We start from the raw sequence: 26,839 nt of genomic DNA on the forward strand, positions 1-26,839 counted from the left end.
ATTTGATGCATAAAAAGCATTGCATGGCAACACAGCATGCAGGTTTATTGGTTTATTGTCTCAAGAAGGAGCTTTTATGACAGCAGTGGCCATTGAACACAAAAGTGAGTGCAAATTCAACACAATGTATGTAAAGCACCGTGCTTCCCTTGTAATGTTATAGTGAGAATGCTTCGCAGTTGCCATGGAACCCTCTGTTGCTAAGCAATGAGTCAATTATTCGTTTTTATATCAGAGGCAGAGTGGTATTTTTTGTGCAATGGCGTTATCCAGCAAATGTGTTTTCAGTGTTCAATTGACTGCATTCATGGAATAACATGATCGACACAAACCTCACAAGTAATGCAATTACACCAGAGTAACATGAAATGGGCACAAAGCCAAAGTGCAACAACATCAACATCCTGATCATCTAGAAAGACTACTACTGCAGACACCACCTGACAAATAGCAGTGAGATGACACCTTTCAAAGTGATGCCCTATGTAAAGTGGTATTCCTTGTAAGGCATTTTCTGGTGATCAACAGCAAAACAGATGGTAGAAAGGTAGAATCCAGTAGAAGGCACTTCATGGTGTGTACTGTATGTGTACTGTATGTGTACTGTATGTGTATGTACCCATGGGCTCTCTGAAAGTGGGGGTGGCAAAAAAAAAATCCCCCCCCCACTAATTATTTATATATTTTTAACAATTTCTTTCAATTCTACACTGTTTCTTCACACGGCATTTATATTTATGGTTTTGCCACAATCATTATTGCACACAAGGCCAGAAATTATTTTGTACATTTATCTATATGCCAACGGTGCGCGACAATGCCTAATTTATCATAACCATTACAGATAACAAATCCTAATTGCTAAATTGCCCCATATACAGTATATTCACTCAATAAAAAATTAGTGTAATTTAAGATTGATTCATTGAAACTGTAATATCAATTGGTGATATTATGGAACACAGTCTTCAAACAGGCAGTGGATCTTGCTATGTCTGTGCAATGGCATAGCCTTGTATTGTTCATTTTGCAGACAAGACGCTCTTATTTCCTGAGCCCCTATCGCAGTCAAGACAGTCCTATTTTTGTATTAAAAAACGTGATGTAATATAACAGAATAAAATATAACAGCATATTTCAACGTTGCTAGTGGCGAGTGATGCGCACCTCACGAGTCTGGAACAGTTATTCCCAAAGAGTGATCATTTGAAACGTGGCTCAATTTGTCGAGTTGAAAGACCATTTTTCCAATGTTATTTTCCCATACAGACGTTTCATTTAGTTTATTCTGCCTATTCCATTTAGACAATTCCACATTGGACACTGCATGATGATGAGTTATGGCCACCACATCTGTTTGGTGACTAGGCCTAGGCTTCATGATTCTGATGAAAATAAGCTCTTTGTCTTTATCAAACTAATGTTTTTTTATATATTCAGTGAAGTTTGCGAACTGCTAGTGTCTATGTTTAGGAGGGTTATAGCCTAGCCCTAGGCTAACCAATTCTAAATGGCACTAGCAGTTCGCAAAGTAGCCTTAGCGGAAAATAGACGGGATCCAATAATTCCTTCAATAATAATTCCTTTGTTTGTATGTTTGTATAAGCATTTATTTCTGTAGGCCTAATGGGAGCTTGTGTATCCCATCAGTCAGATGTTTGTATAAGCATTTATTTATGTAGGCCTAATGGGAGCTTGTGTATCCCATCAGTCAGATATGTTTGTATAAGCATTTATTTCTGTAGGCCTAATGGGAGCTTGTGTATCCCATCAGTCAGATATGTTTGTATAAGCATTTATTTCTGTAGGCCTAATGGGAGCTTGTGTATCCCATCAGTCAGATATGTTTGTATAGGCATTTATTTCTGTAGGCCTAATGGGAGCTTGTGTGCGCACTTGTTGTAGAGGGAGCGGTCAGAATGCAATTGAGTGAGTGAGACTCAGAGGAGAAAGGGAATTTAGGGAGCAGTACTGCTTGAAGCTTGGCTTGGTTTCTTTTTTGTTGTGCCCCGCAAATGCACATATCGACCTACAAATGGAGTCAAAGCAAATTAACGTTGTGAGCGTATTCAGGGCGTAGTGGGAGGTGTGGGCTTTGTACTGACGCGTTTAGGTCCTGACGTTCTAATTTCTTATCACCAACATGCATTCCAGCTTCACCACTGGCCCCAGCCCTACTTAGATAATTAGGATCATAAATCTTACCTGAGCTACTGCAAAATCATCACTTTTTCTCACATGCAGATATACTGTACCTATTGAAAGGGATTCCTTCTCCGTCCCCATCCTCCTACTGTTATGCAATTTGAGATCATTATTATCGTCTTTACCTGTATGACAGAAAACACTGCCACATCAGGGATAAAAACATACTGAGAAGGGATTGTTGGCCCTGAAGAGGGAGCCAGTCTAAACGGCCCCATCCACCTGAGGTATTCCAGGGACGGAGCCCTCTGTTCAACCTTTTACACTTCTACCCATATGCAGGTTGAAAATGTTAGATTTGGGCACTGATAATATCCTAAATTGGAACGTCGTGGCTGTACAGTATCATCCTATACATGATGTCAGAGCTCTGGCTCTGCGCTTCACAGCTCTGAATGGGTTTTGACTGACAGCTGTTCTGAACTTGAGCACCGCGCACGACAAGAAGTTGCCCCCATCCCTCCCGTGAGTCCAAATGTGCACTTCACATTTCCAAATCATGAAACTCATGTCATATACAGTGTCAAACATTATTGATCACTATTGTTGATGTACAGTTTAGTTACAAGATGACATGGCGTCATAGTCTAGGTTGTTCTGAACAGAATGAGACTGAAGCAAATTTTCCGTTGTACACGGACCTGAATGCATTCATATCTATGGGCACCAAAACTATGATCTATTGCCCTGTGAAAGACTAACACTGTAAGATCATATTTTATAACTTCAAATCAAATATTGTTAGTCACATGCGCCGAACACAACCTTACAGTGAAATGCTTACTTACGAGCCTCTAACCAACAATGCAGTTTTTTTTTAAAGATGGAAAAAATAGGATCCCAAATCAGAGACAACGATAAACAGCTGTCTCTGATTGGGAACCAATTCAGGCCACCATAGACCTACATTTACCTAGACAATACCAAAACCCCATAGATATGGAAAAAACCCTAGACAAACAAAAAAACACATACCACTCTCATCACACCCTGACCTAACCAAAATAGTAAAGAAAACAAAGATAACTAAGGTCAGGGCGTGACAGTAGGTAGAGTTATTAAAGTGACTTAGCTCGTCATGTTGGCAATAGAACAAGCTTTCAAATCATGCCCACCTGACCCAGATTGCGATTTATAATGGACCGTTTTTGGATTGCGTAAACAACAACAGTAATTATGTGATGGCGGGGATGCAGGGTTGTGTTCCAAATTAAACAACTATACGTGTGCTTGCTCTAGTTTCTCAACAGCACAGTTAGGAAAGCTCAAAAAAACACTTTATAGTTGAAAACTCTTCTTTTAGTCATAAAAGTGCATTGCAATTACTTAGAAACTGTGTGGCCACAATCCATTTTATTTGTCTTATGCGGCACCTACCCCATATTTTCCAGGAATAGTCTCATCAAGTTACCGAATATATCCAGTCTTTTGATATTTTGTTATTGACAAATGTGGCAAAATGTATCCCACATGTAAAATGCAAATAAAATCAACAGTGTAATGTTTGGATTGAGTCTTTAGTCTAATATTTTTCCCATTATCTCCAAACTCTTTCCTTTCAATTGCTACCGTGGTTATGCATATGTTTTGCACATTTCTTCCATAAGAAACATTTCAATTTAGCCCTATCCATATAGGTCAATTCCCACGAGAGTAAAGGGTTAATAAAGCCTAGGCACTCCATGATGCCACCTGCTTCACCTTTGGCATTTAAATATGGACACAGATGATGGGGCCATCAGGCTGCTGAGTGTAAAAATTGAGGAAAATAACAGGTTTTGAGGAAGCAGTGGATCTGCTCAGAGAAGCCCAAGAGCACAACATAAGTAGAGAGAGTAGAGGCAAAATGTCAAACAGAGAAAGGCAGAGAGGTGTGAAGAATCTGTGTGCTATGGCTTGGAGGGGTCTACAATGCAGCAGCTCCATTGACAAACAAACAGGTTTTTCTCATTCACTGGTGCTGTCCATAGATGATTCCTGTTCGGTGGCAGACACAGGAATTTAGTGCTAATATTTTCTTCCTGTTTTATCATTGTATGTTAGTGAACTGCAGATGTGTTATAGAAATATGCTTTTTTTCAACGTTGCTGACAGGATTGGTAAATATTTGAATGTTGTCTGTGTCTGCCTTCCCAATCGATACTAACCTCAGGGGTGACGAATTTAAACTGAGTTACAGGCTGTGCACTTACTATGCTTCTTGCCATAGGGATATCCATTCTTCTTCTGTTCAAGATTTAAATGAAGACTTTGGCCAAGTGGTAGAATTAGTTTGGTTCTTCAGAGGGCTGTGCCCTTCTTGGCAGGGGGAATGTGCTGAGTTCAGAGGGGAGAGAGGAGACTGGCAGACAATCAAAGATCAGGAGATAAAGTGCCTGGATGCTGGACGCGGAGTTGGATTCAAGCCTGACTTTTTTTAAAGGCTCTTTTCTATACTCCACATTCCTTTAATGTGCAACGACAATACCCGGCAAGTTATGAGACTCAGCTGGAAGTAGTCCCTACTCTGGGAGATCAGGTCAGAGTTTGATGTCGGCGAGCAGCATCAGGTCACAGCAGTCAGTGGCTTAGATGCAGCTTATTGGGAAAGCAGTGGAAAGTGCTGACACACTCTGATGGGATAATTGCTAATAGTAGTTTGGGTTTGGCTCTGGACATTGCTATATCCCCATCTCACTCACACACACACGTTAGCACACACAGACACACAAGCATGCACAAATGGATGCGCACACCCACACACTAACACATAATTATCTGATTTAATATCCTGCTTGTTCTATTTTCAGATACCACATTTTCTGAAATGTGTTCCAATGAGAACACGTGAATTGATAAAAGCAGACATATCTGAGCCTCTCAGGCTGCTGTTGCTGAAGCGATATTTCCTTACAGCTCGCAAAAGTGCATCTGCAGGTAAGTGCTTTTCTTTTGAGAAAGCCACGGTGGCAAAGTGGATCCCTCTGTTTCATTGAAGCAGGGTACAACATATGCAGTAAGAGAGAGAGATCCGGGTGCTTTCTGTTTACAACCAGCGAACGAATGTACTTTGACATCTCTGGGGGAAATTGTTACTGGTTGCCTTCACAAAGCGCAATGGAAAATGGCCCCACATTTTCAGATTTTTTTTTCTCAGAAAGAGATGGGTCAGGGAATATGACAAAGCTGCAGGGCATTGAAGAGAGATGTGGACTGCCTTGTCATGGCAGCTGGAGTTGGAGGAGAGGGGGAAAGAAAATAGGATTACAAAAAAAGAGGAGAGATGTGCACTCCAAGTCAAGTGCTATGCTGGTTAATATTTCAGTGCCAGTATTTTGAGAAACATGGTAATTGTCAGATCGTTCGTGAGTAGGCTGGACTGGGAGTCATCTGCAGATTATTTGAAGGAAGGAAAGAGAGTACACATAAACAACAATAAGGGATTTTTAACAGACTCTGAAAATCACTGTTTTCAAGATTCATTTCACTCCCTTGAAAAATGAGCACAAATTGAAAGGCAATGAATTGAATGGCATTCTGAGATGCAGTTACAGTAGCAATATTCTTAGGCACATCTTTCCCACAGTCCTCTCTGTTTCTTTGTCTGTGTGCTGTTTCTCTGGAGGGAAGATGGAACACCTTTTGCTGGATGGGTCTCCTTTGCCTGGCGTAGTTTGAGAGATTATTTTGTTCAATGCCCAACATTGCAGCACTTGTCCTGTTGTGTGTAAACCCCCTCTGAAATATTAATGCAACTAAAAAAACATTGCTGTTGGTGGCAAGCCAGCCATTTCAAAAGCCCGCAGGGAGCTTGTTTCTCATAAGCAAATCTGTGACTCTGTGAGCAAAACACACCTGATGAAGTAGACAAGGCCCAAGGCCCACTGTTCAAGCAACTCTCCCAAGCACTGGTCTGTGGGAAAAAATCATTAGTGCAGATTATTTTATCAAAGAATGAATTTACTGGACCATATTGGCTACTTTGGAAGCTCTAACGATAACAAAGATCATTGAATGGTTCTTCCCTGGCCACTACTAGAAAAAAGGGGAAGATTTGGAGAAGTCCCGCAACAAAAGGTTGGATGTTACTCCCTTTTTTTTACAGTTTTTTCTGTGTGCATCCGGTCATTATTTTTGTGCTTACACTTCGTTTCTCCTTCACCTGATCATCATGATTCAGTGGTCTGCTAATTGGGAAATTGATAATTAATTCATTTTGAGGGTGACACATTTCCCTTGTGCAGAGATTTTGGATTTTTTACAGATCAAGGAGGGAACATTTGGGGTGAGGGGGGTGTCCTTGCTTTGAGCTCCAAAGTTGAATTATCGGCAGTTGTCATGAACGTGAAAACCTACAGTATGAAATAGCCCAACTTCTAGAACATTTCAAATGTTTTTTTTATTTACATTTTTTACATGTGTAGGCCTATCCATTTTAATGTCAGGTTACAGATTTAGCTACATTCTAACACCTACTTACACCTACTGTATGCAGATAAACTGTATCCTCATGTATGTTCATTGATTAAGCAGATGCTCCTATCCAGAGATAGTCACAAGTTAAGTGACATTCAGAATATATTTTTAGTGTCAGTATGTTTCTGCAGTTTTCCAGAACAGTTGCCTGCACATGCCCTCATCTTCTAGACAGAGAGCTCCTAAAGTACAATTTAGTCATTTAGCAGACTCACTTATCCAGAGAAATGAAGTGCCTTGCTTAAGCATACATTGACAGACTTTTCACCTAGTCAGCTCTGGGATTCGAACCAGCAACCTTTTGGCCAAAAGCTCTTAACCGCTAGGCTATCTGCCACCTGTGGCACATTGACCATGCCACTATTTCAGCATCACTCTTTGACACAACCTATGAACCTTTTAGATGGTGCATAAACAGTATATGGACAGGTGAATTTATGTTAAATATGCACACATTTTCAAATCAATTATTAATTGAACACAAGATTATACACAAGATGCACACTCTTCTTGCGCCCTGCAGTCACATGTTCAGCACAGCACTTCTTAAAACCAAAGATTCAACATTCGCTTTGACGAATACACAATGACAACTGCTATTTCTTATGGGAGCAAAGGTCTCTCAACCTGTTTCTTCTAATATCCTTGATTTTAACGAAGGTTAAAGCACTCCCCGGGGCAAGGCTCTGTACAGGGCTGACTAACTCCTCACTACTAAGACAAAGGCCAAATTGAATAAATGAGTCTTACACACTAGTTGAGTATACAGTATATGTGGATAATTGTAAGCCTTGTTTTTTGACCTCCCATTTACTATGACTAAGCCCACAGGTGCACGCACATACTGCCGTTTTAAGTTATTTTAACAGACTCAACACAGATCTACAGTCCGTTATAGAATCCAGGCCACTTTATACTGAAGGCCAGTTATATCTGAATGTAACTAAAACTGAAGGAACATTTCCTTTAATTATTCTCTTTGACATTGCTGAATATCAACACACTTTGACATCCCTTTCACTTTAATGTTTCAGTTTCTTGCAAGGAGAAAGCAGTAGGATGAGATAATACGATTACATGATTTGAGGGGGGCGAGAATATTGAGCGTGAAATTAGCATGGTGTACCTGAATGTCATATAGATTCAAATTTTATGAAGATTAAAGAAAGATTTAGTCCGATTTTATATGGCTGTTTAAACACAGTGACCCAAAGAGACACTCTTTCCGCCCCAAAATTGGATGTTACAATTAATTTGCCTCTTCTGCATTTTAGTCTTTTTGTGCCACTTTATTCTGCCGCCCTTTTGGTCACTTTGCACATACTGTATGAGAAAGGTAAATGGGTTCAAGGTTTAAGTAATGCTGGTCTGTTTCCTTCATGCTTTCCTCTTGTGTCTCCTCTTGTCTATCTCGCTACAATCAATGGCCTACTCCTGCTCATATGAGGCTTGTTCCCACAGTTTTCAGAGAATGTTTGATTCAGTGATACTCTCTCCCACATCAGAAATGTCCAGTTCTAGTTTCATGCATAATGCATCCCCCCCCCAAAAAAGAGTTATATCATGGTTCATGCAGTAATGTCGTGATAATTCAATGAGATAACCCACCATGTGAAGAGAATTTGTTTTCCTACGTTATTTTTAAAACAGAGGGCAATAGTGTATTTCTGGCTCAGTGTAAATAATCTGTGTGGGTTTGTGTGTGACTGCACGGCCTCCTGTGTTCCCTCAGGTGCCCCAGTCATCGTAGGAATGAGCATCAACATCGCTAGCATTGACTCCATCTCAGAAGTGAACATGGTGAGTTACAAAACCCCTTCTCTTACAGTAGCAAAGTCTATACAGTACATCGACTCAATGTGTCAATTCATATTTATAAGGATACTGTAATGAATACTCGGGGAGAAAGAGGTGTAGATTCACACGCAGAGCGTGGCAGATGTTTATTAGGCCTTTGCAGAAGGCAGGAATCGTGGTCACAGGCAGGCAATGGTCAAACACAGGTAGGCAGTCAAAAACAAACAATACCTTTACAACCATATAAACAGAAAGAACTGAACTAAATAGGGAGCTGATGAGACCAGGTGAGAAGTGAACGTAGGTGAAATCAATGAACAAAAATGAAAGAGAGGGCTATGTTCTAGAACACAAAGAAACAGGGCTGTGTTCTAGAACACAAAGAAACAGGACACAAGGTTGACTAAGAAAAGAAAAGCTGAACCTTACAGGTACTTTGTTGCAAACACTCAAATTGAACTAATTAAATTAACCTTGGACCCTTTCTTGATTTCTTGATTGTTCACAAAATAATATAATAATATAATCTGACCACATAAAGATGATCTAACAATGTGCAAGAGACCATACTCGAGTTACAGTAATATCAAGAAAGGGTTCAAGGGTCTTTGAGTGTTTGCAACGCAATACCATTTCAATCAGTCATATTTGCCCTTGCCAACGTTAGATAACCATAGACATGTTGTGCATCTGTTTTGCTTGATTATATTACGCGTTAACTTGTGTTCATTAGAGAGCGGTGAGAAATCAGGCACAGTCTTGTGCATCCTTAAAGAAGACAATATGGCTGGTGTCTCAGCAATGACATCATTCTGTCGCTCTCCTCTCCGTTGTATTTAAAACAATATTGAATTGTATTTGGTGTGGCACAGTCACACTCAGAGTTCACTCCACCCACAAGCCAGAAGGGCTTTGCTGTTGTGTTTTGGGTTTGTTATCCCTACAACATTGTTATTTGGGGTCACTAGAGGATTTTCATCCAGTTTCGACAGCAGATATCATCTTTAATTTCTTAGAGGTAGTCACTAATGTATCTAGCTATTTTCTTTATTTTTAAGCACATGCAAGTGAGGCCCTTTGATTTATTCATCTTGAAGTTATTGTAGAGATTCATGTTGTACTCCTGTGTTTTGAAAGACACAGCGAGTTTTAGCTTATGCTGTATGTTATGTTGGTTTCCCTGGACATTTGAGAAGGCAGCATCAAGTGCAAAGCTGAAAAGCTTGAACAAACTTCTGGTGAACAAAGACAGATCAAAAACATGTGTCAACTTGGAAAACTCTTGATAATCTCAACATGTGTGTTATGTCTAACACCATAACTTGTCTATTTTAGCTGTTCATTTTTGTATTTTGTCAGCAAGCCAACATAGTCATAGCAAAAGAATAACAAATTCCACCCCAAAAAATTGCAATCAGACAAAAGCCATGTAAAAACAAATATTTAATGAAAAACAACATTTCATTTCATTCTGTTTTTTCAGGACGCTGCAAATATATATATATTTTTATGGAGAATATGGACTAGCCTTTTCATAGGGTAAGACTGAGAGAATGTAGGTCATGTCCAGCTGAATAACCACTCAGATTAGCTCTCAGTCCGCTTATAATATGTGACGTACATTATGGTTCACTTGTATTTTAAGACAATTATATTGAGATTTCGGGACACCGAGGTTCCCAGAATAATTGGCAGCATTTATCATGCAGAATTCAGAAGGACTGTACTGTCATCGGAGGACGTATTAATCTTAACGTGGCCTTTAAATCACTTCCCTGTAAGTCTTTCCTTTCATTATGCTTCCATTGTATCCTAGAAAATCACTGATAGTGCTTTCTGATATTCTGTGCACATAATGATTATGATAATACATGTAATGGTACTATGTGTATGGTGTCGGATAGGGCAAGTACAGTAGAGGTAACTTGTACTTCCCATAGTTGGAGCTTGGAGTTGGATAGGGCAAGTACAGTAGAGGTAACTTGTACTTCCCATAGTTGGAGCTTGGAGTTGGATAGGGCAAGTACAATAGAGGTAACTTGTACTTCCCATAGTTGGAGCTTGGAGTTGGATAGGGCAAGTACAGTAGAGGTAACTTGTACTTCCCATAGTTGGAGCTTGGAGTTGGATAGGGCAAGTACAGTAGAGGTAACTTGTACTTCCCATAGTTGGAGCTTGGAGTTGGATAGGGCAAGTACAATAGAGGTAACTTGTACTTCCCATAGTTGGAGCTTGGAGTTGGATAGGGCAAGTACAGTAGAGGTAACTTGTACTTCCCATAGTTGGAGCTTGGAGTTGGATAGGGCAAGTACAATAGAGGTAACTTGTACTTCCCATAGTTGGAGCTTGGAGTTGGATAGGGCAAGTACAGTAGAGGTAACTTGTACTTCCCATAGTTGGAGCTTGGAGTTGGATAGGGCAAGTACAGTAGAGGTAACTTGTACTTTGCATAGTTGGAGCTTTTGTTCATGCATAACAACTAGTTCTTCTCAACCTGACACTGCTGTCTCCCCTTTTTCACAGGATTATACCATCACAATGTATTTCCAGCAAAGTTGGCGAGACAAGCGTTTGGCATACGCTGAGCTGCCCCTCAACCTGACTCTGGATAACCGCGTGGCGGACCAGCTGTGGCTCCCAGACACCTACTTCCTTAACGACAAGAAGTCCTTTCTGCATGGTGTGACAGTAAAGAACCGTATGATTCGACTGCATCCTGATGGCACTGTGTTATATGGACTCAGGTAAAGCTAACTTTCATTGGAATTCTACTGTACCTAAAGTGGTTAAAGCCTGGCCTGTAAGACAGGACTGGAAGAGACCTTGGGAACAGTGAGGCATGGGAGGAAATAGATCTCTGTTTAAATAGTACCACGACCCTCCTGCCTTTTAACGTTCCTTCCTTCCTTCCGAGAAATAAACAGTCTAGAGAATCACTGATGAAAACACAACTAACTTTATTATTTTTGTTGAATTGCTGAAGCCAGAATTCAATTGTAAGTAGTTATAGCCTGCCTTGACAATGACATGACATGCTGATACCTGACATACTGTATACAGTCTGGTCCATAAAGATGAGCAAAAAATACTGTATAAAATAAATTATACAAATACTGAGCTATATTGTATGCTCAAAGAATTGGGATATTATATTATTTTATACTAATACAATTGCTCAGAGAAAGGGATTTTGTTTAACAAGTAATACAACAAAATCTAATAAAGGATAAGGGGGAAAATGATTGCTACCCGTTTTCAGTACTCTAGCGTTCTTCCCTTGCGAAGATAACGACACTGAGCCTTTTTCTAAAATGTTTTAGGAGATTGGAGAACACGTTGGGAGGGATCTTAGACCATTCTGCCGTACAGAATCTTTCCAGATCCTTGATATCCTTTGTCTGCTCTCTTACTGTAGGTATGAGGTACTTTTTTGCATGTGCTTCTTTTTTTTCATGTCATCTGACCATAGCACTGCCTGGAGTTTAGCAAATGCCATTGGCACTTGGATTGGAACCGGCGCAATGGTCAGATGAAATGTAAATGTAGCTCTTTGGCCACGCACACCAGTGGTGGGTTAGGTGTTGAAAACAGAAGCATACGCAGAAAGTACATCATACCTGCGGTAAAATATGGTGGTGGATCTTTGATGTTTTTTTTTTCTACTGGTGCTGGATCCCTTGTTAAGGTCAATGGCATCATTAACTTTGCCAAATACCAGGGCATTTTAGCCCAAAACCTGGTTGACTCTGCAAGGAGCCTGACACTTGGCTGCAAGCGGATCTTCCAGCAAGACAATAACACCAAGCTGTAATCAAAAGGGTTAATTGAACACAAAATCAACATTTTTCAATGGCCATATTATTCTCCGGACATGAACCCCATTGAAAACATGTGGTTAGAATTGAAGAGGGCAGTCCATGAGCGCAGACGGAGGATATTAAGGATTCTGTACGGCAGAATGGTCTAAGATCCCTCCCAACGTGTTCTCCCATCTCCTAACACATTTTAGAAATAAGGCTCAGTGTCGTTATCCTCGCTAGGGAAGAACGCTAGAGTACTGAAAACGGGTAGCAATCATTTTTCCCTTTATCTTTTATTAGATTTTGTTGTATTACTTGTTAAACAAAATCCCTTTCTCTGAGCAATTGTATTAGTATAAATAATATAATATCCCCCTTTTTGAGCATACAATATAGCTCAGTATTGTATACTTAATTTTTTACCATATTTTTTGCACATCTTTGTCAAGGGTGTCAATAATTATGGACCTGACTGTACATATGGTGCACATGTTTGGGTTTTTAAATCAATTAATTTCCATTAACTCTATTTCTGGTGCATCATTTGTCTCTGGTGAATGGAGGCCTTGGAGGACAAGACAGAGAGTCCGTGCTCTTTGGGTTATGTAATGCTGATGTTTGTTGATTTGTTCCACAGGGCAGTCCCATTTTGAAATGTTTCAAAGCTAAAAATCTAATTCAGCTGCAAATGTTAATTATAGGAAGCTTACAGCTAAATGCGCAGATGCTGCTGAAATGGCAACATGACTATGTTTTGCCACTGCTATTACACCATTCCGCTCCACAATCAGTGGAGATGGCTTTTAGCTCTTGTCATGTGCTTTCCTTATTGTCTAGAATATGAAATATATCTTAGATAAGCCTCTGGAAAAGGATTTAGTTATTTTCAAGAATGGGGGTCTTTGCACATGCCCATTGATATGAAATATAATGATAGCATTATCAGTGTCTGTAAGATATGGCAGTCGTCCCCATTCCCACATGAACAAATAGTATAGCATACAATGGTATACATACTCTAGTATTCACTTTTTGTTTTTGCAGACTTTACTGAAGTCAGCAAAAACACTGTAGTGGATGCTGTAGTATTTACTGTAGTATAGTGTGGTATTTACAGTTAACTATTGTATAAATACAGTAGTAAAATAATTGTAGTATATATTGTAGTAATTAATGTAGTGTTTATGCGGAATGTACTATACTATAGTATTTACTGTAGTGTTTCTGCGGACTGGGGTATAATATTGGATTTACTGTAGTCTTTTGGCAGACATCACTATAGTATTTGCTATAGTGTTTTAGTTATATTATCTTTGACATAGAAGTGGAGGCTTTCTCCTTGAGGAAACTTACTGAAGAAATACTAAAAGAGCAAATTTTCCATAACCTGTAGGAAGGTAGGTAGGAAGGTAGGTAGGAAGGTAGGTAGGTAGGTAGGAAGGTAGGTAGGTAGGTAGGAAGGTAGGTAGGAAGGTAGGTAGGAAGGTAGGTAGGAAGGTAGGAAGGTAGGTAGGAAGGTAGGTAGGAAGGTAGGTAGGTAGGTAGGTAGGTAGGTAGGAAGGTAGGTAGGAAGGTAGGTAGGTAGGTAGGTAGGTAGGAAGGTAGGTAGGAAGGTAGGTAGGAAGGTAGGTAGGAAGGTAGGTAGGTAGGTAGGTAGGAAGGTAGGTAGGAAGGTAGGTAGGAAGGTAGGTAGGAAGGTAGGTAGGAAGGTAGGTAGGAAGGTAGGTAGGTAGGTAGGTAGGTAGGTAGGAAGGTAGGTAGGAAGGTAGGTAGGTAGGTAGGTAGGTAGGTAGGTAGGTAGGTAGGTAGGTAGGTAGGTAGGTAGGTAGGTAGGTAGGTAGGTAGGTAGGTAGGTAGGTAGGTAGGTAGGACTGGGGTCTGAACGGATAGTTCAGAGCTTCTGCTCTGAACTATAACCTGTAACAAACACAATCTATACTTGGCATGTAGGATTCTCACTTATGTGTGGCACAAATTGGTATATTGGGGAGTGGGAAGGGCGGGCTATATGCAAATTAAATACTGTACTATATACAGTGTCTTCAGAAAGTATTCACACCCCTTGATTTATTCCCAAAAAATGTGTGTTACAAGGTGGGATGAAATGTATTTAATAGTAATTCTCTGTCACTGATCTACACAAAATAATCTGAACTGACAAAGTGGAAGAAGAATTCTAACATCAAATTTAAATAAAAACATATAATAATATATCTTGATTACATAAGTATTCACTCCCTGAGTTAATACATGTTCGAATCACCTTTGGCAGCGATTACAGCTGTGAGTATTTCTGGGTAAGTCTCTAAGAGCTTTACGCCCCTGGATTGTACAATATTTGCACATTGTTCTTTTTAAAATTCTTCATGCTCTGTCAAGTTGGTTGTTGATCATTGCTAGACAGCCATTTTCATGTCTGCCATAGATTTTCAAGCCGATTTAAGTCAAACTGCAACTAGGCCACTCAGGAACATTCAATGACATTTTGGTAAGCAACTCCAGTGTATATTTAGCCTTGTGTTTTAGGTTATTGTCCTGCTAAAAGTTGAATTTGTCTGTAGGAAAGTAGAGTGAACCAGGCATTTCCTCTAGGATTGTGCCTGTGCTTACCTCTATTCTGTTTATTTTTAGCCCCCCAGAAACTCCCTAGTCCTTGCCGATGACAAGCATACCCATAACATGATGCAGCCATCACCATTCTTAAAAATATGACGAGTGGTGCTCAGCGACGTATTGTGTTGGATTTGCCCCAAACATAATATTTTGTAATCAGAACATCAACTTTTCAGTACATAAAGTTAATTTCTTTGCCATATCTTTTTGCAGTTTTACTTTAGTGCCTTATTGCAAGCAGGATGCATGTTTTGGAATATTTCCTCATTTTCAATATGTCATTCAGGCCTGTATTGTGGAGTAACTACAGTGTTGTTGATCCATCATCAGTTATCTCCGATCACCGCCATTAAAGTCTGTACCTGATTTAAAGTCACCATTGGCTTCATTCATGGAGAAATCCCTGAGTGGTTTCATTCCTCTCCGGGAAGTTAGGAAGGACGCCTGTATCTTTGTAGTGACTGGGTGTACTGATTGTATGAATACACCATCCAAAGTTGAATTAATGACTTCGCCATATTCAATGTCTGCTTTTTTTTACCCATCCACCAAAAGGTTCTTTGCAAGGCATTGGAAAACCTCTCTGGTCTTTGTGGTTGAATCTGTGTTTGAAATTCAGTGCTCGACTGAGTGACCTTGCAGATAATTATATCTGTGACGTACAGAGATGAGGTAGTCATTCAAAAATCATGTTAAACACTGTTGCTGCACACTGAGTGAGACCATGCAACTTATTATTGACTCGTTAAGCACATTTTTACTCCTGAACTTATTTAGGCTTGCCATAACAAAGAGGTTGAATACTTATTGACTCAAGACATTTCCGCTTATCATTTTTTATGAATTTGTGTAAAAAATATATATATATTCCACTTTGACATTATTGGGTATTGTGTGTAGCCCAGTGACAATTTAAATCTAAATTGAATTAATTCTAAATTCAGACTGTAGCACAACAAAATGTGGGAAAAGTCAAGAGGTCTGAAGGCACTGTACTATAGTAATTACTGTCGTGTTTTTGCAGAGTATAGTGTTTTTGCAGACATTTCTGTAGTATTTACTGTACTATTTACTGTACTGTATTCTACAGTTTACTACATAATTCTATAGTAAGTACTGTTTGTATTCTATATAAATATAACTGTAGTATTTTTTAATGTGGGGACTTTCGTATTAATGAGAGAGTTTGATGATGTTTGGAAGTGAGAGGGGGAACTAATGGGCAGGTAAATGCTTACTTAATATGTCTCTTGGTGGAATCAGCTGTGGGTGCAGGGGAGCGAGGGATGGAGGGTTGGAAGTGGTAGCAGCTTCTCCTGCTGCCCAGAGGGAGTTGGTGAAAAGGTGGAGGAATGAATTGAGGAAAGAATCATAAAGTGAGGACAGAATCCTGTGTAGAGTACAGAGGGACTATAGGGCAGTGCTGTTCAAACCTGGGGTCATGGGGATTGCCACATTTTAAATTCAAATCAACAAAATAAATGAGATGGGGTGGGGAGGTATTAAGAGTACAGATTATTTTTTAGGACAATATATAAACTTTTTGAGAAAGATCATTTGAAAAATAAAATGTTATTGAGGAAATGTATTGATTGGTTCTCTTAATTTTGATAAGCGAGATGAACATGTAATGAATTAGATTTGGGGTGAGGTGAGCCTCTATGATTTATCGTAAAGACCATGACCCCTTTACCTTTCACAGGAAGACGTAAAAAAAAGCATACTTTCTTGTTAATTTGATTGATTGACATGTGAGCTTCTTTTACAGAATAAGCCTGGACTGTTTTCAGCAGGCATGACACAGGGACAGAACAATGTTTTTATTGTGCAACAGAACGGATGTAGTAGTCACTATTGTACTGCACGAGACAAACAAATATAGCACACCACTTATTCCTGGCTATTTTGTTTTGCTGGGATGTGAGGAGGAGGAGGAGGTGGCGCACTTCCCATCCAGAATTCTGTGCCCCAGAAAAAGGCAACAAAAAACCTTATAATCCCTCATCACCACAATGTCCCAGTTTCATCAATGAACCAGCCCAGACAGTGAGTCTGCAGTGAGGTTCTCACAGGGACCCACCCAGATGACTGGGGGGCTGCTGGGGGGAGAGGAGCATCTTGGGGCCCTTTCAAAGCAACACAGCAGCCGGAGCCCCAGGGGTCACAGGCTTTGTTTCTTTGCTTTACAGGAGTCATGTACAGTAAAGCTGTGAGATAGAAAACAATATGCAGTGCAGAGTGAAATGCCCTTCGTCTATGATATAGCCGGAGGGGAGTGATGATGAGGTTATGGTGTGATGGGCCTTGGGGAGAGTCAGAATACCTTTGCTACGGCATCATGCCTTAACACAACAAAGTGAAGATAGTCAAAAAGTATGTCATCACAAAAGGTGACTTACTGTATGGAACTGTGTTCTGTTTTCATCATGGTTGTATAGCCCCTGCAGAAAACACTCCACATTGTTTTTCTTTTGCACTCTATACACTTGTGTTTGACAGTAGTTGTAGTGGCTTGTATTAGCCTGCACACTACAAACCTCTTGCTAAATGCTGAATTGTCCAGCAACCTAGAAGACGGCATGGATTTAGGCATCTTAAATTATGGATCCCAAATGTAAAATAGGCTGTTGTAAAGGGTGAACTTCCCCACCACTCTCCTTCGCCTCCTAAAACACACAAACTGTGTACCTATCAAACTCTCTCTGTGAATGGGCAGTCCATCTAACACACAGAGGTGATGAGTTGTAACTCAGTTACTTTTTCCATTCAGGCAAAACAGTGAGCTCCGTATTTCATTTAAACCAGAAGCCTGAAAACAGGCGAAAGCTCGTATGATTTAACAGAGCAGATGTAATTATTAAAATGTGCTGCACTGGTAAACATATCACACACAAATCATCTGTAACCCGTGGGATTTTCCTAGGCTTCTGGATTTATTGGAATTGAATTTAATGAATATATTTATATATAGCAGTCAATCACAATTTAGTGTGAGATTAAAGCACATACTCAATGCACAGGTGCTAACATTTTACAAAAATGTTCAGCTGATTCAATGTATCCCATAGGAATAAAACAAGCTTGCTATATTTGACTTTCTGCATTTGGTTGTTGGCTTTGGGGCTTGAATGAATTAGATGTTTACATGAAACACTTAGGATGTACCTATGGTTTTGTTTGAAGTTAGTGGTTTAACAGTTTGAATTCATTCATTGTGTTTCTTCTATGGGTGGAAGTGTAAATATGAAGCTAATATCTCCAGTGCATGAGGTTGCATTCACAACATAGATTAGGGCTGTCATAAGACCTATGTGAGCACAAAAATGCTGCTCACTGAGACACATTCGTTTTGTATTACAACTTCTCTCTATTTGGAATACACTTGCCTCAGTCAGAACACATTCCCAACAACCTCACCTTCTGCTATTTCATTCATTTAAAATTCATAAAGAGCTGACCACGGCTATTATGGAAGGTCTCAAACAGTTGGCCAGATTATGAGAAACGAACCCACATGTATCTTTCTCTCCTTCCCCCTTCTTTTCTCATCCCTCGCTCCTAAGAAATAGACCTTGGACAGGTCTGTATGCAACACTAGACTGCCAATGATTGCATTTCCTTTTTTCCTTTTTTCAATACGAGACAACTGCCTAACATTACTCATTTAAAGATTCACATCGTGCAGTCAAGGCTAAGCTACAATTTCTTAAAGGTTACCAAGGTAACAGCGGTTCTCTCTACCCCCCTTTTCTCTCACACTCTATGTCTCTGCTCTCCTTTTTTTTCCAGAATAACCACCACAGCAGCTTGCATGATGGACTTGAGGAGGTACCCGCTCGACGAACAGAACTGCACCCTGGAAATCGAAAGCTGTAGGTGGACTTAATACAAACGTCTTCACCCCCATTCCTCCCCACTCTGGCTAAGTAACACCCCCTCCCCCTCTCACAACTGTCTGCCTGGGCTTCTCAGGGATCTCAGTAGGAATGTCACCCTGCCACTTTCACTGGATAACACAGCTAGGGACAGCCCATGATCCCAGACAGTTAGTGTTTAATTTTTTTTTATCTCAAGTCTCTCTATACATTTAAAATAAAAGCCAACCTTTAGACCTGTCATACGGTACTGTATGTCTCTAGTAGCCTATTGAATTTCATGTTGTTTATTTCATGTTGTTTCTGTCAATATTTACAAAACATATTTGCAATTTAACCTTTTGCAGTATAGGTTGCAGATGTGTAATTCACATATTTTCTGAAACGAGAAGTCTTACAATGCATTTTAACTGCATTATAATGTGTTATGCCTGCAGGCTTGAGGTGTTACTGAGAGATGAAACCCAAGTAATTCGACCATAATTCTCCATACAGTCTAACGTCACCCTCTAACTTAGACTACCTGGTGATTCTGATGTAGCTTAGACTCCCTGGTGATCCTGATGTAGCTTAGACTCCCTGGTGATTCTGATGTAGCTTAGACTCCCTGGTGATTCTGATGTAGCTTAGACTCCCTGGTGATTCTGATGTAGCTTAGACTCCCGGGTGATTCTGATGTAGCTTAGACTCCCGGGTGATTCTGATGTAGCTTAGACTCCCGGGTGATTCTGATGTAGCTTAGACTTCCGGGTGATTCTGATGTAGCTTAGACTCCCGGGTGTTTCTGATGTAGCTTTTCTTGTGCAGTTTTCATTCAATAGGGTTTTCAGTACAATTATCTTAAGCCATCCCTTTAAATACTTGGGCCACTCAAGGACCTTTTAAGTAGAATTTTGTCAACAAACTCACTAGAATACACCTAATATGATCTACTAATGCTAGCGACCCTCAGGAACAACGACACAGACATGCCAGAGGAAAGAAAGGGAAACGGAATGGAATGATACAAAATGTTGGCAACAAATTGAAGGAAACTAACACTAAAGTGACAGTTATAAATGTATGTGGGTATTACTTACGGTGACTCCCGATAGTGGCTGATATTAAACATGATACAAATTGTACAGAAGCCTGTAGCTTGGGTCTCCAAATTTCATCCACGCAAATTATGAGGGCATACAATTACAATTCAGGATAACGGTACAGCTGTTTATAGCTTACTACACTGTGGTAAACGGTCCACAATAATTGCCATGTTGATATGATTTTGAGTATGCTTCTAAATATGTGGTACATTCAATTGATTGGACATGATTTGGAAAGGCACACACCTGTTTATATAAAGTACCACATTTGACAGTGCATGTCAGAGCAAAAACCAAGCCACAAGGTTGAAGGAATTGTCCGTCGAGCTCAGAGACAGGATTGTGTCGAGGCACAGATCCGGGGAATGGTACCAAAAAATTTCTGCAGCATTGAAGGTCCCCAAGAACACAGTGGCCTCCAAGGCTCTTCCTAGAGCTGGCCGCCCGAGCAATCGGGGGAGAATGGCCTTGGTCAGGGAGGTGACCAAAAATCCGATGGTCACTCTGACAGAGCTTTAGAGTTCCTCTGTGAAGATGGGAGAAACTTCCAGAAGGACAACCATCTCTGCAGCTCTCCACCAATCAGACCGTTATTGTAGAGTGGCCAGACAGAAGCCACTCCTCAGTAAAATGACAGCCCACTTGGAGTTTGTCAAAAGGCACCTAAAGACTCTCAGACCATGAGAAACAAGATTCTCTGAAGCATCACGTCTGGAGGAAACCCGGCGCCATCCCTATGGTGAAGCATCATGCTGTGGGGATGTTTTTCAGTGGCAGGGACTGGGAGACTAGTCAGGATAGAGGCAAAGATGAAAGGAGAAAAGTACAGATATATCCTTGATGAAAACCTGCTCCAGAGTGCCCAGGACCTCATACTGGGGCGAAGGTTCAACGACCCTAAGCGCACAGCCAAGACAACGCAGGAGTGGCTTCAGGACAAGTCTCTGAATGTCCTTGAGTGGCCCAACTTGAACCTGATCGAACATCTCTGGAGAGACCTGAGAATAGCTGTGCAGCAACGCTCCCCATCCAACCTGACAGAGCTTGACAGGATGTGCAGAGAAGAATGGGAGAAACTCCCCAAATACAGGTGTGCAAAGCTTGTAGCGTCATACCCAAGTAGACTCGATGCTGTAATTGCTGCCTAAGGTGCTTGAGCAAAGTACTGAGTAAAGGGTCTGAATTCTTATTTAAATGTGGTATTTCCGTTTTTTATTGGTAATAAATGTGCAAACATTTCTAAAAAACTTTTTTTGCTTTTCCATTATGGAGTATTGTGTGTAGATTGATGAGGGGAAAAAACAATTTAATCCATTTTAGAATAACATAACAAAATGTGGAAAAAGTCAAGGGGTCTGAATACTTCCGAATGCACTGTAAATCTATCTCATACTTCTCACTTTGATTCCACTGGCATTGTGATGGAGCCCTGGAGACACTGGTGGACTCACCATAGGCAGTAGAGCCAATTGCCTCAAGCCACACATCATCAAGGGGCCTAATGTGTATATTGATGATAGTGTGTGTGTGTGTGTGTGTGTGTGTGTGTGTGTGTGTGTATATGTGTGTGTGTGTGTATATGTGTGTGTGTGTGTATATATGTGTGTGTGTGTATATATGTGTGTGTGTGTATATATATGTGTGTGTATATATATATATGTGTGTATATACAGTGCCTTGCGAAAGTATTCGGCCCCCTTGAACTTTGCGACCTTTTGCCACATTTCAGGCTTCAAACATAAAGATATAAAACTGTATTTTTTTGTGAAGAATCAACAACAAGTGGGACAAAATCATGAAGTGGAACGACATTTATTGGATATTTTAAACTTTTTTAACAAATCAAAAACTGAAAAATTGGGTGTGCAAAATTATTCAGCCCCTTTACTTTCAGTGCAGCAAACTCTCTCCAGAAGTTCAGTGAGGATCTCTGAATGATCCAATGTTGACCTAAATGACTAATGATGATAAATACAATCCACCTGTGTGTAATCAAGTCTCCGTATAAATGCACCTGCACTGTGATAGTCTCAGATGTCCGTTAAAAGCGCAGAGAGCATCATGAAGAACAAGGAACACACCAGGCAGGTCCGAGATACTGTTGTGAAGAAGTTTAAAGCCGGATTTGGATACAAAAAGATTTCCTAAGCTTTAAACATCCCAAGGAGCACTGTGCAAGCGATAATATTGAAATGGAAGGAGTATCAGACCACTGCAAATCTACCAAGACCTGGCCGTCCCTCTAAACTTTCAGCTCATACAAGGAGAAGATTGATCAGAGATGCAGCCAAGAGGCCCATGATCACTCTGGATGAACTGCAGAGATCTACAGCTGAGGTGGGAGACTCTGTCCATAGGACAACAATCAGTCGTATATTGCACAAATCTGGCCTTTATGGAAGAGTGGCAAGAAGAAAGCCATTTCTTAAAGATATCCATAAAAAGTGTCGTTTAAAGTTTGCCACAAGCCACCTGGGAGACACACCAAACATGTGGAAGAAGGTGCTCTGGTCAGATGAAACCAAAATTGACCTTTTTGGCAACAATGCAAAACGTTATGTTTGGCGTAAAAGCAACACAGCTGAACACACCATCCCCACTGTCAAACATGGTGGTGGCAGCATCATGGTTTGGGCCTGCTTTTCTTCAGCAGGGACAGGGAAGATGGATAAAATTGATGGGAAGATGGATGGAGCCAAATACAGGACCATTCTGGAAGAACCTGATGGAGTCTGCAAAAGACCTGAGACTGGGACGGAGATTTGTCTTCCAACAAGACAATGATCCAAAACATAAAGCAAAATCTACAATGGAATGGTTCAAAAATAAACATATCCAGGTGTTAGAATGGCCAAGTCAAAGTCCAGACCTGAATCCAATCGAGAATCTGTGGAAAGAACTGAAAACTGCTGTTCACAAATGCTCTCCATCCAACCTCACTGAGCTCGAGCTGTTTTGCAAGGAGGAATGGGAAAAAAATTCAGTCTCTCGATGTGCAAAATTGATAGAGACATACCCCAAGCGACTTACAGCTGTAATCGCAGCAAAAGGTGGCGCTACAAAGTATTAACTTAAGGGGGCTGAATAATTTTGCACGCCCAATTTTTCAGTTTTTGATTTGTTAAAAAAGTTTGAAATATCCAATAAATGTCGTTCCACTTCATGATTGTGTCCCACTTGTTGTTGATTCTTCACAAAAAAATACAGTTTTATATCTTTATGTTTTGAAGCCTGAAATGTGGCAAAAGGACGCAAAGTTCAAGGGGGCCGAATACTTTCTCAAGGAACTGTGTATATATATATATATATATATTGCTCAAAAAATAAAGGGAACACTAAAATAACACATCCTAGATCTGAATGAATTAAATATTCTTATTAAATACTTTTTTCTTTACATAGTTGAATGTGCTGACAACAAAATCACACAAATTATCAATGGAAATCAAATGTATCAACCCATGGAGGTCTGGATTTGGAGTCACACTCAAAATTAAAGTGGAAAACCACACTACAGGCTGATCCAACTTTGATGGAATGTCCTTAAAACAAGTCAAAATGAGGCTCAGTAGTGGGTGTGGCCTCCACGTGCCTGTATGACCTCCTTACAATGCCTGGGCATGCTCCTGATGAGGTGGCGGATGGTCTCCTGAGGGATCTCCTCCCAGACCTGGACTAAAGCATCCGCCAACTCCTGGACAGTCTGTGGTGCAACGTGGCATTGGTGGATGGAGCGAGACATCATGTCCCAGATGTGCTCAATTGGATTCAGGTCTGGGGAACGGGTGGTCCATAGCATCAATGCCTTCCTCTTGCAGGAACTGCTGACACACTCCAGCCACATGAGGTCTAGCATTGTCTTTAATTAGGAGGAACCCAGGGCCAACCGCACCAGCATATGGTGTCACAAGGGGTCTGAGGATCTCATCTCGGTATCTAATGGCAGTCAGGCTAGCTCTGGCGAGCACTTGGAGGGCTGTGCGGCTCCCCAAAGAAATGCCACCCCACACCATGACTGACCCACCGCCAAACCGGTCATGCTGGAGGATGTTGCAGGCAGCAGAACGTTCTCCACGGCGTGTCCAGACTCTGTCACGTCTGTCACGTGCTCAGTGTGAACCTGCTTTCATCTGTGAAGAGCACAGGGCGCCAGTGGCGAATTTGCCAATCTTGGTGTTCTCTGGCAAATGCCAAATGTCCTGTACGGTGTTGAGCTGTAAGCACAACCCCCACCTGTGGACGTCGGGACCTCATACCACCCTCATGGAGTCTGTTTCTGACCGTTTGAGCAGACACATGCACATTTATGGCCTGCTGGAGGTCATTTTGCAGGGCTCTGGCAGTGCTCCTCCTGCTCCTCCTTGCACAAAGGCGGAGGAAGCGGTCCTGCTACTGGGTTGTTGCCCTCCTACGGCCTCCTCCACGTCTCCTGATGTACTGGCCTGTCTCCTGGTAGCGCCTCCATGCTCTGGACACTACGTTGACAGACACAGCAAACCTTCTTGCCACAGCTCGCATTGATGTGCCATCCTGGATGAGCTGCACTACCTGAGCCACTTGTGTGGGTTGTAGACTCCGTCTCATACTACCACTAGAGTGAAAGCACCGCCAGCATTCAAAAGTGACCAAAACATCAGCCAGGAAGCATAGGAACTGAGAAGTGGTCTGTGGTCACCACCTGCAGAACCACTCCTTTTTTGGGGGTGTCTTGCTAATTGCCTATAATTTCCACCTGTTGTCTATTCCATTTGCACAACAGCATGTGAAATTTATTGTCAATCAGTGTTGCTTCCTAAGTTGACAGTTTGATTTCACAGAAGTGTGATTGACTTGGAGTTACATTGTGTTGTTTAAGTGTTCCCTTTGTTTTTTGAGCAGTGTATATATAAAATGTTAAAAGTACTTCTCCGCCTCAGGCCCCCCCATGCACCGTTCGAGGCATAATAATTCAAATAAATCCACGTCAAAGTCTGTCTCTTCAAGCTAGAGATATCTGTTTTGCATGGGCTGCGTCTCAATCCACCACATCCATAAATGTCGGCCTTCCAAATCTCTGGTGGAAGGTGGCAGAGCTACAACGGTGATTGTCATACCAGGAGACATCTCAAAAATCAGTCTTCTCATGGTAACCTCTGTAGCGTCCAAACGGTCTTGAAATTGATATGACCACTCTATGGAAAGATGGGACTCTCACAGACACGATGGAGGTAATCCGTTACTGGGCCAAAAAATGAATGGAAGTGAATAGGGTATTTCCACGTCAAAATTCTACAGGTAATTCCACAGTAAAAAAAATAACAATAAAATCTGAGCTTTTTTGTATCTCTCAGATATAGGACACATAGTTCAAAACATACTTCCTTTTGATTAAATGTTTTACTGTCGGTTTTTCCCTAGATTCATCTGTTATTCAGTGTGTTTCTATGGGCTAATCTGACCATAACTCTATCCCCCTGATTCCTGCTTACAATGAAAAACTCAAACAGGAAGTACCAGTGACTTACTCAATACAGAAGTGTACCGATGAAGCAAATGCCTAGCTACAGAATTGTTTCGCTTGCACAAACTGGAATATATTCTGTGATTCATCCGATGGTATTGAGGAGTTTACCACATGACTATGTGCTTCGACGACGTCGTCCCCATAGTGACCGTACATACATATCCCAACCAGAAGCCATGGATTACAGGCAACATCCGCACTGTGCTAAAGAGCTGACGCTTTCAAGGAGTGGGACACTAATCCGGACGATTATAAGAAATCCCGCTACGGCCTCCAACAAACAGGAAAAGCGTCAATACATGACTAAGATCGAATCGTACTACGCCAGCTCTGACGCTCATTGGATGTGGCAGGGTTTGCAAACTATCACGGATTAGGGAAACCCGGATTAAGCTGCCCAGTGATGAGGCTACCAGACAAGCTAAATGCCTTCTATGCTCGCTTCGAGGCTAGCAACTCTGAACTATGCATGAGAGCACCAGCTGTTCCAGATGACTGTGTGATCACGCTCTCAGTAGCCAATGTGAGTTAGACCTTTAGGTTTAGCATTCACAAGGCTGCAGTGCCAGACAAATTACCAGGACGCATACTCTGAGCATGCGCTGACCAGCTGGCAAGTGTCTTCACTGGCATTTTCAACCTCTCCCTGACCCAATCTCTAATACCTACATGATTCAAGCAGACCATCATAGTACCTGTGCCCAAGAATGCCAAGGTAACCTGTCTAAATGACTATTGCCCCTTAGCACTCACATCTGTAGCCATAAAATGCTTTGACAGGCAAGTGGTGGGGGTGGGCAACAACACATGTGCCACGCTAACCCTCAACACGCAGGCCCATCAGAGGTACGTGCTTAGTCCCCTCCTGTACACCCTGTTTACCCAAGACTGTGTGGCCGCAAACGAATACATCACCATTGTTAAGTTTGCCGACAACACGACGGTGTGTAGGCCTGATCACCAACAACAATGAGACCGCCTACAGGGAGGACGTCAGAGACCTGGGAGTGTGGTGCCAGGACAACAACCTCTTCCTCAACGTCAGCAAGATGAAAGAGCTGATCGTGGAATATAGGAAACGGAGACTGCTGAACAGTTAATCAAATGGCTACCCTGACTATTTGCATTGACCCCCTTTGTATTTGCACTGACTCTCTTGCACCAGCTCTATGCACAATCACAGGACTACCCACACACTCACAACATATTACACTAACACTCCAACACACACACACACACTACATACGCTCACACAAAACACACACACACATGCACATTGACGCCACACACACACTCACACATGGACACACTTTTTATTATCTATCCTGATTACCTAGTCACTTTTACCTCTATCTACATGTACATATTATCTCAATTACCTCAACTACCTTGTAACCCTGCACATTGACTCGGTACCGGTGCTCCTTGTATGTAGCTCTGTGTTTATTTTATTGTGTTACTATTTCATTTTTTATTTTTAGCAAATTATTCTTGCTTTTCATCTCT

The 26,839-nt window shown here is 41.2% G+C and overlaps 1 protein-coding gene across 2 annotated transcripts in view; it reads left to right on the plus strand.

Moving 5' to 3' along the window:
* Positions 1-26,839, plus strand: part of LOC110509937 (gamma-aminobutyric acid receptor subunit beta-4) — a 48,994-nt gene that overhangs the window by 12,077 nt on the left and 10,078 nt on the right. For both annotated transcript variants that reach the window (XM_036967856.2, XM_036967859.2), the window contains exons 3-5: positions 8,393-8,460; positions 10,981-11,201; positions 18,660-18,742. In XM_036967856.2, the coding sequence (XP_036823751.1) occupies positions 8,393-8,460; positions 10,981-11,201; positions 18,660-18,742 (372 nt within the window). The remainder of the gene's footprint in view (positions 1-8,392; positions 8,461-10,980; positions 11,202-18,659; positions 18,743-26,839) is intronic.

The sequence above is a fragment of the Oncorhynchus mykiss genome, chromosome 29, assembly GCF_057628025.1.
Source record: "Oncorhynchus mykiss isolate SJ-2025 chromosome 29, ASM5762802v1, whole genome shotgun sequence".
Taxonomy (NCBI): domain Eukaryota; kingdom Metazoa; phylum Chordata; class Actinopteri; order Salmoniformes; family Salmonidae; genus Oncorhynchus; species Oncorhynchus mykiss.